Source organism: Lissotriton helveticus, chromosome 2_1 (genome assembly GCF_964261635.1).
Source record: "Lissotriton helveticus chromosome 2_1, aLisHel1.1, whole genome shotgun sequence".
Lineage (NCBI taxonomy): Eukaryota > Metazoa > Chordata > Amphibia > Caudata > Salamandridae > Lissotriton > Lissotriton helveticus.
Genome location: NC_136059.1, coordinates 1,222,737,712 through 1,222,753,708, shown reverse-complemented (window position 1 = coordinate 1,222,753,708; position 15,997 = coordinate 1,222,737,712). Strand labels below are relative to the sequence as shown.

The window sequence follows — 15,997 nt, the reverse complement described above, 5'->3', positions numbered from 1 at the left end:
GGGTAGATTTTCTCGCATTTTTGGAGTTTTTCATACTTCGAATAGGAGCAGTTTTATCTAGGGCCCTTAAAATACGGTTCTGCAAATGACTGTAGGCTGTTTCACAGTCTGTGCCTCCTAGAGGACCTCCTATTTCGAGTGATTCGTTAAAAATATCATGCGAAAAATGTTTCCATTTCCGACGCAGGTACCGGTGATCAGAGTCTTTTTTAGGATCAGACTCAGCTATCTGAATATGAAAAGGAATAATGGAGTGATCAGACCAAGGTACCGGAATTGGAGATGTAGCTTGTATTCCGGAACCATTCCCAAAGATTGGGTCTAGGAGGTGACCAAGTCTGTGAGTGGGGTCATGATTGATTAGGTCGAGCTGTAGGGAGTGGAGTTCTGACCTAATGTCCTTAGCTTCTGTGTCAAGGGGGTCATCAAAATGAACATTCATGTCACCGAGCACCAAGAATCTGCTTTTCCTTATTGCTTGGTGTGCAGTGGCTTCTATCAGGCTAGTAGTAAAATCATACAGCCTACCTGGGGGTCTGTACACAAGAATGCCTGAGAGGGAGATTTGAGGTCCTATGACGATAGTAAAAGATCCTGCTTCACAGTGATCAATAGTAAGGGGAGATAGGGAGCATTGTATAGGAGTTTTAGTTGCAAGTGCAATTTCTCCTCCCCTGCCTGCCTTCCTATCCAGTCTGGAAAGGGAGTAGCCAGGAGGCATAGCCTCTATGATGTCAGGGTCTGAGAATTCTCCTAGCCAGGTCTCAGTGAAAAACAGAATATCAAATTCTTCATCCTCAAGTAGATGGTATATTTGAATACTATGTTTGCTGAGGGAGCGGCAGTTTATCAGTCCCGCCTTAATCTGCCTATTGGAGGGTGCCTTAATAGGTGGCTCGTCAGGCTTGAAAGAGCACAGAGGACAGCTATGCAATGATAGCGCCTCTATAGTGTGTTTACAGGGTAGGGAGACCTCTGGACAGAGATCTAGCAGCTCCTGTCTGTCATACCGTAGCCTGGAGGGTGTTAAGTGACAGGGAATCGTGGCCCCGCGCCCCGTCCGGCCGCGGACGGGCGCAGACGGGCGCAGACGGGCTAGACTTTGGCTCGACTTCGGCGCGCTTCCGGCGCGCCCGCTGCACGCGTCCGCTGCGCGGTCGCGGTCCTACGCACATTTTATGGGAGAGGTAGGGGCAACTAGAGCGCTGACCTTGCAGCCCTGAGCCCGGAAGTGTTGGGCTCCTCCTCCACCCTCCGCAACAAACGCCCAAGATGGACGCGGCGGACCGGGGCGGGAGTTTAAAGAGTGAAATCCCCAAGCAAAGTTACTTCAGCCTACAGGTGAGGCGCAATTTAAAATTTACACAAGAAATACACTGACAGTTAAAATTAGCAGCAATCGCCAAGTTTAAAAAAACGCTATGAAATCAGCGCTCGCAGTGCATGACATGTACACACAGCGTTAGCGGATAGAATCAGCCACTGCCACCGGCTGGACTCGTCTCCACCCCACCGGCTGGACTCGTCTCCACCACAAATAGTGTGAGTAACGATAGAGCGTATTCCTCTTGCATGCACACTGGCCTTCTCCATAAGAAGACAACCGATGAAGGGAGTCTGAGGCCAGAACTCTGATGCGCAGACACCCTTTCATCTCGAGCTTTCAATTGCAGCGCACCATTTATTTGAACAAAGTGTGGGGTCCTGTATTTTTTAGGTCTTGTCTAGGCAGCGCTTGTGCTGTCTCTTGAAGACATGCTGTTTTCAGGTATGGACTTTAAGCTCCGCTCATCTTTTTAATTGGCTCCTGTTACTGTCCTTTGTAAATGGTGGCTTTTTTTAATGAGCACATTTTATTGAAGCTTTGAGTACATCAAGGCCTGGCGGACCTTTGCATAAAAGTATAAAGATCATCACAACAGGTCTCAATGTTCCCAGTGTAACACAACCCCATAAAACAAGCACTGACAGAACACACCACCCCCCAAAAGCCTGGTCATTAGTTATACCCATAGCTTTATATATTTTCCCGATATGGGTCTTCTACTGTTTCTTGGAGCCCTATGACTGTATTTCCCCGTTGTTAATAGTTTCGGCAGATCGAACGGTGGGTAGCAGAATACCTCAATAGTCTGCCCATTGCCTCCAAAGTTTACCATGTTTCTGGGGGCAGCCTGTTGCTGCAACCTCTACCCCCATGCATCTGTCCGTGGCTGCCTTCCATGCCCTCACCGAGAGCGGGAATGCCACCTTCCAGTGCTGGGCAATGTCATGTTTGGACGGTGTTAACGCCAGAATCAAGAGATGCTGTTAATATTGGTTGCCTTCAATCCCCTCCATGCTATGAAGGAGGGGACCTCCCGAGCTAATACCCGGGCCAAGCAAGAGGTCACCCAATGCCAAAAGGGTTGTAATACCATATAGCTCCAATCTGTGTGTAAGAAGGTGCTCTCCTCAGCATCACAGCGGAGGCACGCGTGAGAGGGTATCACTCCCATCCGCACTAAGCGGTATCTGATGTGGTAGGCTCAATGTAGATATTAGAATTGGATCAGCGGATAGTGGGACAATATCGTGGCACCCCGGGGGGCTGCCAGGGCCTCAGTCAAGTCATTGCCATTCAGGTCATCAATTCTCCCCCAAACTGCCCATAGCGCCAGAAGAGTAGTTTGGCTGTGTGTTACTAAGGTCAGGCCTATGTCTCCCAGCAGCAACCTAACCTCTAATGGGTTCAACTTCGGCAGGTCCTCTAGACCCTGAATATAGGGAGACAAGGCATGCCTGAGTTGAAGATATTTGTAGAATTGGCTACTATGTAGCTGGTATTCATCTTGCAGACATTGGAAAGACTTCTATATAGTACCTTACATAACGTGCCCCAATGTAGACAGGCCTATGAGATCACACTCCCGGATGAGGTGGATTGGACATAAGTGCAGAAAGCCACACTAATCACGCCCCCCCCCAGAGGAAGTGAATGAGGATTGTATTCACTTGTTGGAACCAGGTATCTGGGATGTTGTATGGATAGTTCTGGAGCCTATACAGCAGTCGCTCCAAGGACACTATTTTGAAGATGGTGGATCGACCCAGCAGCGACAAGGGCAGGAGGGTCCATATTTTCACTACTTCTCGGGCTCAAGATAGCAAAGGACCAATGTTGTGTTGCCACGAGATAGCCGGTCTGAGGAGATGTAGGCCTCTAAATATTGAGAACCCTCAACAGCCCGGGTTAGTTGCGAGGCCAACTCTGATATCCCCTGGACGCCTGTAGATACCAAAAACTGGGAAAATGATCGACTTTGTCAGGTTTATGTACAGTCCTGAAGTCTCCCCGAAAACCCCAAAAATCTGCTGAATCAGCGGACAAGAGAATGCTGGGTCGGTATGAAAAAACAGAACGTCATTCGCGTATAGGGCAATTCTAACAGATATCTCGGCAATCCTGTCAAACCTGCGTACCAGGGGGTCCAGCCTCACCCATGCTGCCAGTGGCTCAAAAGTGTGCGTAAATAATTGGGTTGATAGCAAACACCCCTGTCTCGTGCCTCTGCTTATCGAATCAGTTACTTCACCCACCACGCGGACGGACACTGACAAATCTGGATATCGAGGAATCGAGGAATCGTAGGCCAAGGTTGAGGGCTTGCAGAGGATAAAGAGGTATTCCCAGCCAATCGAGTCAAAGGCTTTATCTTTGGAGGCTAATAAGAAGGCTGCTGGTTTCGCTAGGTCCAGCGCCATGACCAGTGTATTATGGACTTGTCTAATATTATGATGGGTCGACCGTCGCAGCATAAAGCCGGCCTGATCTGGGTGATCCATGTCAGTTATATGTTGAAGGAGGCGACCGGCCAGTACTTTGCCTAATAGTTTAACTTCAACATTTAATAATGAGATCAGTCAATACGAAGATAGGCCCTCGGGAGGATGACCCGGTTTGTGGAAAACCACTATTTACTCATGTTACCAATCAGACCAAAGGACTGACGCATCAACGACCTCCCGCATTGCCCTCAGCATGTGCGTTCCCAACTGGGGAATGTTGGCCTTCAAGAACTCTCTTGGGGACCCGTAGATCCAGGAGCTTGGCCCGGACAGAGATGTGCTAGTGCCCCCGTCAGCTCCTATACCGTAATCGGTTCATCAAGCCACTTGCCCACCAATTACTACACAGATCGGGGTTGAATGGTACATACAAAATCAACAATTTGGTCGCAGGTCATCTTGCATAAAGAGTCCCATAATATTTTATAAATGCCTGAGCCACTCCCCGGGGACCAGAACGTAGCTGGCCCGCCGTATCACGGAGCACTGGCGCTGGACTCTAAGTGACCTGACATAGGCAGTGAAGCATTTTACAAGACTTGGTGCCCCATCGATATATCTGATTTTGCGCCGTCTGCCAACCCGTCCGAGCCTCATCTAGAAGCAGGTGCTGCAGCTGGGAAAAATGTAGGCTGTGCCAGACCTATGCACCTCCACCTCCACTGACTGCGTTCTCTAGGGCCCGCAGCTGGGTTTGTAACTCCACCACCTTCTCAGTTCTATGGCGCAGTTTTCCCCCGCAAACTAATGTCTACTCCACATAGTGTGGGCTTCATTGCTTCCTATAAAACCCCTCCAGAGGGAGCAATATCCTTGTTAAAGGAGAAGTATTCAGTGAGTGAACGCTGGGTTATTTAAATGCCAGGATGACATACGCTATTGGAACAGGGGTCTGTGGGGAACAATATGTAACATGAGGTCTGCGGGAGAGTGATCTGACAGTCTGTGCAGCAGGTTCATAACTACTGAGACCCAATGGATATGAGGGGTGGGGAGAAAGAGATAGTCTGAGTGGACCAGTGGAACACAGAGTGGAAGGTATAGCCAGGCTTCATGGGGCGATAGGCCCTTCATGCATCCATCCACCCCAAGGAATACGTCAGAAGGCGCAATTTGGAGTTGCTGGAGCTCTAACTGGGTCTGAGTGTATGCCATCTGTCCTTCCCCGGTGCCATCACTCCAATTCCCCACCACAACTGAAAGTTCCACCCAAAGTCATGTGTTCACAAACGCTGGGCACAGAGGAGGGGGGCGTAAACACTGCCTATAACCAGTGACTCCCCATGCAATAGCCCCATCACTAGAGGATACCTCCAACCCCAGTCTGTCCACACTTTAGTTGGCATATAGAGAACCCTTCGATGAATACGAATCGCTGTGCTCCTGGAACCCGGAACAAACCCAGAGAGGACATCCTGACCAAACCCTATTCGTGCCAGGCATGGCACTTTCGAATCCATCATGTGAGTACCTTGGAGCAGCAATATGTCCATCTCGAGCCGCTGGCTTGTTGTAATACTTACAACAAGGGGTGGTGATGGACAGAGTCTCTGAATTAAGCAGAGTACTCTCACCCAGTCAAGAGATCAGGGCTAGATCCAACACCGTTTTTTAGCTCATTGCTTGTTGTAATACTGCACCCAGTCTGATTTTGTCCAGGAGACCCCTTACATTCCATGCCATGGTGAGAACCGTCCTGGCCCCATCACCATATGTACACTCGGTCATCGCTGTTTAGGGAGGAAACCATGTGGAGCCAGAGGGTCCGGGGGTCATAGTGCATCTGTGTCCGTGCCAGGGGAAAACATAACAACAAACCCCAATAGATAACATAACGCCCATCCACCCTCCACCCCAATACCTAATCAGAACAGGAAGCATCTGTCGCCACGGGGAACCCCCGGAGCCCCAGCGGGAGCCCAGGGGAACCCCAAGCCAATGGAGCCCCAAACTTCCAACACACCTAAACATGTGTCTCTGGAAGCTTCAGAAATGCACTGCCATGGGGGCAATCAGGCCAGAGGAATTCCTTGGAAGTAAAACAGTGCAGAGTCAGGTTCCAGGCGCAGGGCCGAAGCCAGAATCCACCCGGAGCCAACACGGTCATCCAAGTTCTTATCCAAGCTATGTATTGTTACCTTGTGGTTGAGTATGCCAATTAGAGCGAGAACTGTGCCAGCGCTTTGATGTAGACTTTCTTGAACAGCTTCGTCGGTCACTCTGGGAAGAGACAGACTCCAGTGGAGGCAGTGTATGCGGCCGGGGAGCACTATTTCGCCGGTCCATTGAAAGACTGCCTCGGGGGTATCAAAGAATAAAGCCTGCGATTTCTATATGACCCGCAGACATGCCCTGATACAACAGGAGCCACTGGACTACTGCCTCCTCCCCCCAAAGCCATTCTACACAATTCCCAAAGGGGAAGCTGTCCAATCAGGACTGCTTCCTAATTGTTAACAGGTTATAGAACCTTTGGGGGGTCAATCACTGTTTAATAGTTTGTGACTGCAATTCCAGGAACAGTGCATTGATACACCTCATTTTAAAAGGTAATAAGGAGGGGGAACCCCCTTCCCATTTCACATAGGCAAGTCCATTATATCCTATGGCACCTGTAATACACCGAGAGGGATATCCATCACGTTTCTGGCAAAGTAAACTCTAAATCAGGCCCTAGTCTAAATATATTATCTCTTTTGGAAAAAAATACTTTTGCTAAGATCTGATTGTGTGAAGAAAATATCACAGTGTTTTTTTGATGAGATTTTGCACAAATTTTCTGGGATGCAATCAAAGAGATCAACCCTTGCCATTATGCAACTACTATTTTCACAATTGATTTCTCCACTCACCCCAATTCCTGAAATAAAACTGGGGCTGTCAATCACCTTGTCTTCAACTGCTGATGTCTGTCCTTTGTTCCATTTGACTCAGGTGTGTGGTGGGATATATTGGAGAGCGATGCCATGAAAGTGACTTGAACTGGTGGGAGCAACAACATGTGGAGAAAATGGGAAGACGCAACATTACCATTGCTGCCTGCATGGTGACCCTGGCTCTCCTGTTCGGCCTAGGATCCTGCATCATGTACTGCTACAGGTGAAGCTTTAACAAACTGCATGAATAGTTACTGACCCAGCTAGGTAAGCAAATGGCAGATTTATGTGGTCCTGAAGGATCAATTATAAAAGCACGTTCTCCTTGAAATGCAATGCATTCTTTATATGCAAGCAATATATTGTCCTGTGAAATTCTTATAATGATTCTGAGATATATATCCCAAATACTTATCCAGAAAATCATTTAGCATCTTCAGCATTTTAAATGTTTGTCCAACCCTAAGCTTCAAGAAATCGGCAACAGGGGAGGTGGCATGTTTGTAAGGATGGGCTTTACTTTATTTTGTTCTTGTTTCAAAAATACTTTGGGCCATATTATACAAGTGCCCTTTGCCTCTGTGCCTGCGCGGTTTTACAGACGTGGGCGCAGATACAAAGAAACCATCAGGAGGCAGACTGACAGTGTGCCAACTAAAAGGTACTTTTAGAGTAGTGTGGCTCACTGGTTAGAGGCAGCAGGCCTGAGAGCAGAAGTCAGCCCGGCACCAGGGTTCAATTCCCGACGCGGCAGGGTCGTGGACCTTGGTCAGCGGACTTGATAATTCTCGCTTCTGTGCTTACTCTAATCAGGGGTTCCACTCGGCAACTCTGGGCATTAGCTTGCCTAATCTCCACAACGGCCCCACCAATTCCGGGGATGCCTGGCTCCACCTTGGGGACTCCCAGCAAGGGACCATCCCACAGGGAAAGCCAGGACGGGTTCCCCGGAGTTATACAGCGCCGGGACGCCCCGTTGCTGGGGCAGCTGTGCGCTTTACAAGTATACTACATTTACATTTACATTTACTATCAGTCTGCCCTTTGATGGCAGCCTTCTGGATGGGGAAAGGGGGCCCCATGGCCTCCCCAGATATCCCCTTTTAGGTGGGTGTAGTCACCCACTGCATCCGCCTAGAAGGGAATCTTTATTCTCCCTTCAAATTGCAGGCGGATTGCCGCCTGCACTGTGAAAACATGTAGCAGCCTTCACCATAAAGCAGCACATTTTCATTGTTTGCGCTAGACGCACCTTTTAAAAGGTGCACTCGGCGCAAACACTGAAAATGCGCCATGTGCATAATACGGGCCTCTGTATATTGTGCTCTCATAATAACTATTTAGAAAGGCCCATTAAGAACCTTTAGTAAAATATTCTCTTTTATCATAATGAACAGAGGTCTTTTTAATTGTATGGTTGTTAATAGTAGGTGTAATCATTTAATTTCCAGAGTAAAGCACTTTACTTTAGATTCCCTTTGAGGCTTGTTTCCACGTTCCACCGTGCGCCAATAAAGTAGCAGTTGAAGCCGTGCCTCATGTGATAGATTTAAGGCTTTTCATGGTCAATTTAAGCTATTAGCAATATTATTGGATAGTATAGAAGTGGTATTTATATAGCCCTTTTCATACCCCTTTTGGGGCCTAAAGAACTTAATTATATACATGTAGATGTCAGTCTAAAAGGCTGTCTCTGTCTCCTATTTGGTTTGAAATCAAGGTGGTCGAAAAGATAGGGTACGGCACACATTATGCAGTCCAACAAAGGGTTTTATATCAGAATATCAATAACAGAGATACGGTCCAACATAAATATCATGGCCTAAATATTGATCCCAAAAACTTCGCTGCCATGTAGTTAATGATAGAAAATGTACACCCAGTACTACAAACATTTTGTAAACTATACTTAGGCCCAATATTTATGTCGGATACTATTTAGGCAATGATACTCTGGTACCATACCCTGAGACAGCCCCGGCTAGGGTGGACACCATTTCCAGAGAAGTGCAACTTGCTTCTTCTTTTCAGCCATGTTGGGCTATCTGTAAAAATAATGAATATTCACAAAGATATTATTTGGTTCGTGGAGAGGTCTGTAGATGGCTGGAAACAAAAACATGGTCCTCTAAATATTTGCTTACAACCTAAACCATGAATATACCAGCTCTGAGAACTTTCTAGGCATTTTAAATACTTCTATTTTAGCTACTACCAAAGCCTTTACCTACCGAAGTGCAACAAAACTCAGGTATTTTAACAGTGTTCCAGGGTTCTGTGACAACAATTACAAATCTCACTAGGAACCAGAAAAAATTTGAGTGACCATTGTATGGAATCTGTATCCAGACCATGTAACCACTGTCTAAATTCCATTTGGTGGTAAGTCACGCTTAACTTCTCCATCTGTTTGACTAACCAGAGGATTTAACGCACACACACAAATTAATCTAAGGTGGACAGACAGAAGAGGGCCATTTGTCCTGGAGGATATAAGGCCATTGACAATGGAGATCCCACTCACCTCTCATAGTCCAGTAAAGGAAAGCAATGTATTGTCTTCCTCGTGCACAATAAACGGTACAGAAGGCCAGGAGGATCCCAAGAGTACTGGCAGGTTAATGACTATAGGCCAAAGGATAGGACTTCATGCTGCCACTTTTAATCCAGGTCAACAAATCTCATTTGTCTCTCCTCCTGGCAAATGGGTATGTAAACTTATGCATCCTGTAGATCCAAAGATGTCTGAAATTCTCCTAGAAGTATAAAAGATAGTGCTAGGAGAACGTTTCCCACCAGGTAAATCACACCTAAATAGAGGGCAAACATCTTTAGATAAATCCTGCGTAGAATAGTCAGCAGATGATAGTGCTCTACACAGCGGGCTTTCGAGGGCTAAGTTTAGTTGGGCACTTTGACTTTTCTGAGCTCCTTAGTGTTCAGTTTATTATATGACCTGCTGCTATTTATGAACTCCGTTTTTAATTTACGCATGAACTTTGTTTTTGAAATAACTGTCTTCTGCACTGCTTCATGTTGCAGGGTGCAGAATTAGGTTTTATTATTTTAAAATAGTTTTTAAAGGCACTGTGTGACAGCTTTTCCCTTTACCTTTCGGGGAGGACCAGGCTTCTGCTTCCCTAGTTCCTGCCTCAAGGGAAGCACCGTTATTACTCGTCCCGTTTGGGACCTGGGCAAGGTGCCATTTTGCAGGATTGGTGGTCTAGTTGTTTGACCTGCCTGCCCCAGCTCCTATTTAATGAGAGCCGTAAGGTGGACGTGCCGCAGACGTGCTGCTGGCTCGCCGAAGACGTGCCAAAGGTAAGCCCGTTTGCGCCCGTCCGCGTCCGGATGGCGACCAGCGCCAGCCATGCTGCCCAAATTTCCAGCTCCCTTAGCATTACTTGGTCCAAAGACTGTCTCCTGAATATGAATAAGGATACCTGCTCTGGTAGGGCCAGGCTGGATCTTGGGATGGGGGGATGGCAAGTATTGCTGAAGTGCATGCAATTTTAAACTGAATGTAGGTTTTGGGTGGGATGGAGGAAATAGTGCCCCCTCAGGTCACCCCACTGCTGATAGTTTGAATATCCGAGCCTGCTTGGTTAACTGTAGGTCCCTTCCGAAACATGCAGATGACATCTGGCTTTCCCTAGTTGTGAATTCCTGCGATCTTATGTTTCTAACTGAAACCTGGTTGAGGGAGGGTACTAACCCCGATCTAATGCTTGCTGTTTCCTCCAGTTTTCGGATAGTCTGTGCTAATTTCGGCAGCAATAGGGTGGGTGGCGGTGTTTCAGTTATCCTAAGGGAAGATTAAATCACCACTGGGAGACTGGGCCCTATTGGGAACATTGGGGCTATGACCTTCTGTGTCAGAATCTCATCATCAACCTCCTTGGCCGGGCTGTTATTATATAGGCCTCCAGACTGCCAATTTGGCCACTTGTTAGAGCTTTGCGATACTATCGCTCAACTTTCTTTACAATATGCTAATCTAACAGTTCTTGGAGATTTTAATTTACATGCCGATGATGAAAGCTGCTCCCAGGTGACCCAGTTTCTGGAAACACTAGAAGGCCTTAATCTTTCGCAACTGGTTACTGCACCTACAGCAGGCCATATGCTTGATTTGATTTTTTCAAATAATCCTATTCTTAGAGTGGGGGCTCCTTTGCGTCTGACTTGGTCGGACCACTTTTTGGTACCTTTTACTCTTAGTTTAGAGTCTAGGCCACCAATACTCATGACTAATAAGGCTATGAGGAGAAATTGGAGGAAAGTTACCAAAGAGGCCCAGTGGCCTGCACTCCAAGAAGCTATGCCACAGCTTAGAGATAATCCAGATAGTGATTCTTCCTCCTTTAATTGATGGGTTTCGACTGCTTTAGACACAGTCACCCCGCTTAGGCCAGCTACATCTATTAGACCTAAAACTTTTGCCCCTTGGATCTCTACTGAACTAAAAACAGAGAAGAGCCTCTGTAAGAAACTTAAAGGGTCCTGGAGAAAGGCTTACAATACTGCAGCAAAAGGCCTCTATAAAGAGGCTTTGAAAAAATGTCACAGGCTAAAGTGTAGCAAGATGAGGGAATACTTCAAATTTACATTAAGAACTAAGATAATTCTACCAAAGAAATCTTTAAGATTGTAAAAACCTTTACTAATCCTAGAGCCATAGATAGCACGTTTTCGCCTTCTCCTGCTCTTTGCTCAAGCCTGTTAGACTTTTTCGAGGAAAAGGTTATGAACATTTATTTTGCGTTTCCCTTAGAGGCACAACTCCCTACTCTCTTGCGAACACTGACCCCAGATTCCCTCAGTGCCTTGTCAGAATTTTCCCTTTTGTCTACCAAGGAGTCACTAAGGGAGCTGTCTAAGTGCAAGTCGGGCTCCCCTGGAGATGCTTGTCCTGCACAGTTTTTTTAGAATGCTAGCCCTTGGCTAAATCCCATTTTAAATCTAATTTTGGAACTCCTCCTTGAAATTTGGTATTTACCTTGCCGCATGGAAACAAGCATTCCTGCTGCCATTGTTAAAGAAGACTGAGGCCGACCCTGCGGTGCTTAGTAATTTTAGACCTATTTCATTGCTGCCAGCTCTGCCAAAAATTCTGGAGACGTCAGGTCAGAAGCAATTGGCAGAATTTTAGAAACTAAAGCCCTCCTACATGTTTTCCAGTTGGGCTTGAGAGCTGGTTACAGCATGGAGACTGCGCATCTTGAAGCTTCCGAATCTGTGCGAGAGTCTGTGGACCAAGGTTCTTCTGTGATGTTGGTACTACTAGACCTGTTGGCAGCATTCAATACGGTTGCACACCTGATTCTGCTCAGGAGACTGAATCAAGTGGGTGTGCCGGGAACAGCTTTGGCCTGGCTGCAGTCGTTCCCGGAGAATCGTTTGCAGCAGGTGTTTCTGCATCCTTTAATCTCTTCAGAGAAACCTCTAATATGCTGGGTGCCTCAGGGTTCTAAGCTGAGCACGCTGCTGTTGAATATCTACCTCGCCCCACAGGCAACTCTTGTTGAGTCATGAGGCGGGAAGTTGGTTCCTATACTGATGACATGCAGTTGGTGTTCTCTTTTAAAGAACATTCGGTGGAGACCTTTCATAATTTCAAGGAATGCCTGAAAAAAATCTCGGTATGTATGAAAGAGAATTGCCTAAAAATAAATGCAGAGAAGAGGGAAGTCTTGCTCTTTAGTCAGGCATCTCCACCTCCGTCAAACCTTTTGTGGCCTACAGAGTGGAATCCACCACAAATTCTGGTGGATTCAGCTAGAAACCTGGGAATCAGACTCAACAAATACCTTTCTTTTAAGAGTCAGTTGAGTCACGGTTCTTCCATCTGCTTTTGGAAATTAAGAGCCATTAGGAAATTCATACGCTTTCTGCTGGAGGAATGCAGGAAGATTATTGTCAATGCTCTGGTGACCTCACAGCTGGAAGACCTCAATAGCCTTTATCTGGGGTTACCTGCATACCTAGCCCGCAGGCTACAGATAATTCGGAATTCTGCGGCTAGACTAATTCAGCGGGTATCCCTTCAACATCGTATCTCCCCTCATCTGAGACAGCTCCATTGGCTTCCGGTTATCAGGAGGATAGAGTTCAATTCTTTGATTCTGTCTTTTAGAGCCACCAGAGACTTAGGCCCTGGTTATCTCAGGCAGAGGCTGTAGCTATATCATCAGGAACAGGCCCTGAGATCTAACCACCTGCGATTCTTTTGGGTTCCACACTTTTTCAAAGCCCAGGAAGATGGCAGATCCTTCTCAGTAACAACAGCGAAACTGTGGAACTCTTTGCCGGCCCACCTCCGACAAATGGAAAAAGAACCTGAATTCAGGAAAGAGTTAAAAACCTGGCTCTTTATCCAGTCATTAGAGCCGGCTTGAACCTCTTGCTAGTCTGCTATAAGCGCCGGAACACCTCTTCTCAGGTAGCTGTGCGCTTTAGAAATGGCTATTACTATTCTTATTATTATAAGTGATCAGTGCCACCTCCCGCAACAACCACTAGCCCATAAAGTTTGCTGTTCTCGCCCCGTCCTTTTGGAACTCCTTACCTCTTCCTATCCGCTCCTCGGTATTCTACACGGAGTTCCGAGGGAAGCTGAAAACTTTTCTATTTCAACAAGCCTTTTCAACCTAAGTCATTTCTGAGCTCGTAACTTGAAATTGAATTGACCCCACAGCGCCATGAAACCGTATGGTATACGCGCGCTCTACAAATATTTTAAATTCAAATTTAAATTCAAATAAAGGCATATAATAAATGGTTCACAATCAGTTATGCATATCCTGCTTATTGTTACCTCCAGCTCTACTGTCTTAATCAGAGAAGACGATATTTAGATCAAACATAGCGGATAGATGCTTTCGAACATGTCCAGCATAAAACGGTAACTGCAATAATGAAGATACCTTTCTGTCGAGAAATCATTTCTCAATGCCAATATTCATAGAAATGGCTGCCAATCACAAATACCAGCCAGACCGAATGGCAACACTTCAGAAGAAATGTCACATTCTAATTACACTGCTGTACAAGTCACCTGAAAGACAGCATTGTCACAAAAGAAAAGCAAAACGTTGTGAAAAAGATGAAGGTCATCTCAGCCCACTGGTTAGGTTCATCCTTCACATCACTCACAACAGGCCAAGGAAAAAAGATACTCTTTCTCAGCCATTCACCAGGAAAATAAATAATCACTGAATCCCTGACCCTTGTACACCCACACCCTCACTTAGAAAACTGGGCAACTAGTGGATTTGAAGATAACAAGAACACTGCCCCTCAGAACCAGCTTTCCACGTAGTTGCATAAGGAATCTAACTAGGCCCGGGTTGAGTACACATAGCTGTGCTACATGGAAGTCCGTGAAGTTGTAAAAAACTCTGCAGCGATAAGGGTAGTTCTGCGATCAGGCAGAGTTCCCTTATTCCACCTGTTCATGTGACGTTTATGCCGTACGCCAACATGAAATGTGTTCTTGGGCGGAAATCTTGCATGAACTGCAACACGTGGTGTGCATGGGCAAGGCCATCTTGTTTCTCACTCTGTTTATGGTGCTGGGGCCTAATTTTTGATCTTTTTTCAAGCTATTTAATCCTTGCCTTCTGATAATTTTTTTCCTCATTTTTATTTATTATTTTTCCTTTTGTCTTTCTGAGTGTGTATTTTACGTTTTTTCTACTTTTTGGTGTTTTTTTTGTTTTGTACTTTTTCAAATTCTTTGCAGTACTTCCTTATTTTTTTACATTCCATAGTTAATTTTCTTGTTTCATTGTTTTCTCTCCTCCCCCCACCCCAGCACCATGGCAGAGCAGAGGTCAAATAAAAGGGCAGAAGGCAGCGCCAGGAAGGGGCGCTGCCCCATGTCTTGTTTTTAGAGGTGGAGGTTGCAGTGCTTTTTTTATGTCCAGCACCACCTCTGCTATACCCAGGCAGCAGGCGGCACGTTCTGGGTCCGGATACGGATTGACGGAGCACCAGCAGCGTTGGGCAAGGGTGAGTCAGGCAGTGTACCACCACTCTTGGCTCCGGCGCACCGAGCATCAGCTAATGACTGGTGGTACGACATCCTGGACCGAGACCAGAACCTGCTAGGAGTGAAGGTCGAGGGGCTCGGTGAGTAATTATTAATATTATTATTACTTGTGTTCTCTATGCTTTTGCTAATATTTTGTTTTACAAAATAGCAAGCATGCTACTCATATGCAGGTAAATTAAGTTTACAAATAGTATGCGATTGTTATTCTTGACAGATGCTTGGCGCTACCTAATTGTACTTGTGGGGGCTTGCTTGGGCTTATTATGTAAGAAGTGATGTAGAGACTCCTTTGTCCTGTCACTAAGATAATGGCTGTTAGTATTAGTAATTTAGCGACGCACGTCCTCTCACTTCAGTTCTTAGAGCCTTTTTTCTTAGCTCGTACAGTGGCAAGCAACCAGTTTGTTGTATAGGTATACGTCCATCTATGCATTTAAAGAAAAATGAAGACTTAGAGAATTGGCCTGTGAAAGGGGGTTGAGATTACGAATGAGATGTTAAGAAGCAAACATCATTTGTTGCAATCACTTTATTAGTAATTCCAAAATCTAGTTTACTAAATGTGGAATAGGGCTATGCAGGTTTAGGAAATTTGGAATAGGATAAGGCAGTCCATGATACTACTAGTCAATCTTCTTTAGAAAATTTCATTGTTGTGGCCATTGCATTTTTCTGTCAAAAAATATTTTTGCGGAGATTATTTATTTACCACCAATCTGTTTTTGTCTTTATGTCTTACATTAGCATCCAGGGACAAGAAGAGGGCTGAGGCCGGTGAGGGAGCTGGAGGTGCCTCCTAGTCCCAAAGTTCCTCTGCTGATGGCTCTACTGGCTCCGGTAAGTCCTCCTGTTGTTAACATTAATATTTATTTCCCTAACTTTTACCGCTCCTTATTTTAAATTATCATTTCTACCCATTTCCTAATTATTTTTAAATCCTCTTTGATCTATCCATTTCCAAATTATTGTCATCCCAGCATTATCATATTTATGTATTTATTTTCTATATTTCAAGATTCTGGTCTTTCCTTTAAACTGTCTCTGTACTAGTCTGTCTATAGCTTCCTTTCTTCTGTTTTGTCAGTCAGCCTTCCCTCACCCCATATATATTTTGTGGACTGACTAGTGGTGGTACTGTAAAGACTCAGAGAACCTATTGGTCATGAACTAGTACTCTGCCATGAAGATTACATGTCCCTATTCTACTCATGTTTGTTGAGATGAGAAGGCTTTCTTT

At 45.7% G+C, this 15,997-nt stretch overlaps 1 protein-coding gene across 1 annotated transcript in view; it reads left to right on the top strand.

The window, feature by feature from the left end:
- The window catches only part of EGF (epidermal growth factor), a 627,377-nt gene that overhangs the window by 530,399 nt on the left and 80,981 nt on the right, over positions 1-15,997 (top strand). Inside the window, exon 20 of the mRNA XM_078677482.1 lies at positions 6,763-6,927. Within this exon, the coding sequence (XP_078533608.1) occupies positions 6,763-6,927 (165 nt within the window). The remainder of the gene's footprint in view (positions 1-6,762; positions 6,928-15,997) is intronic.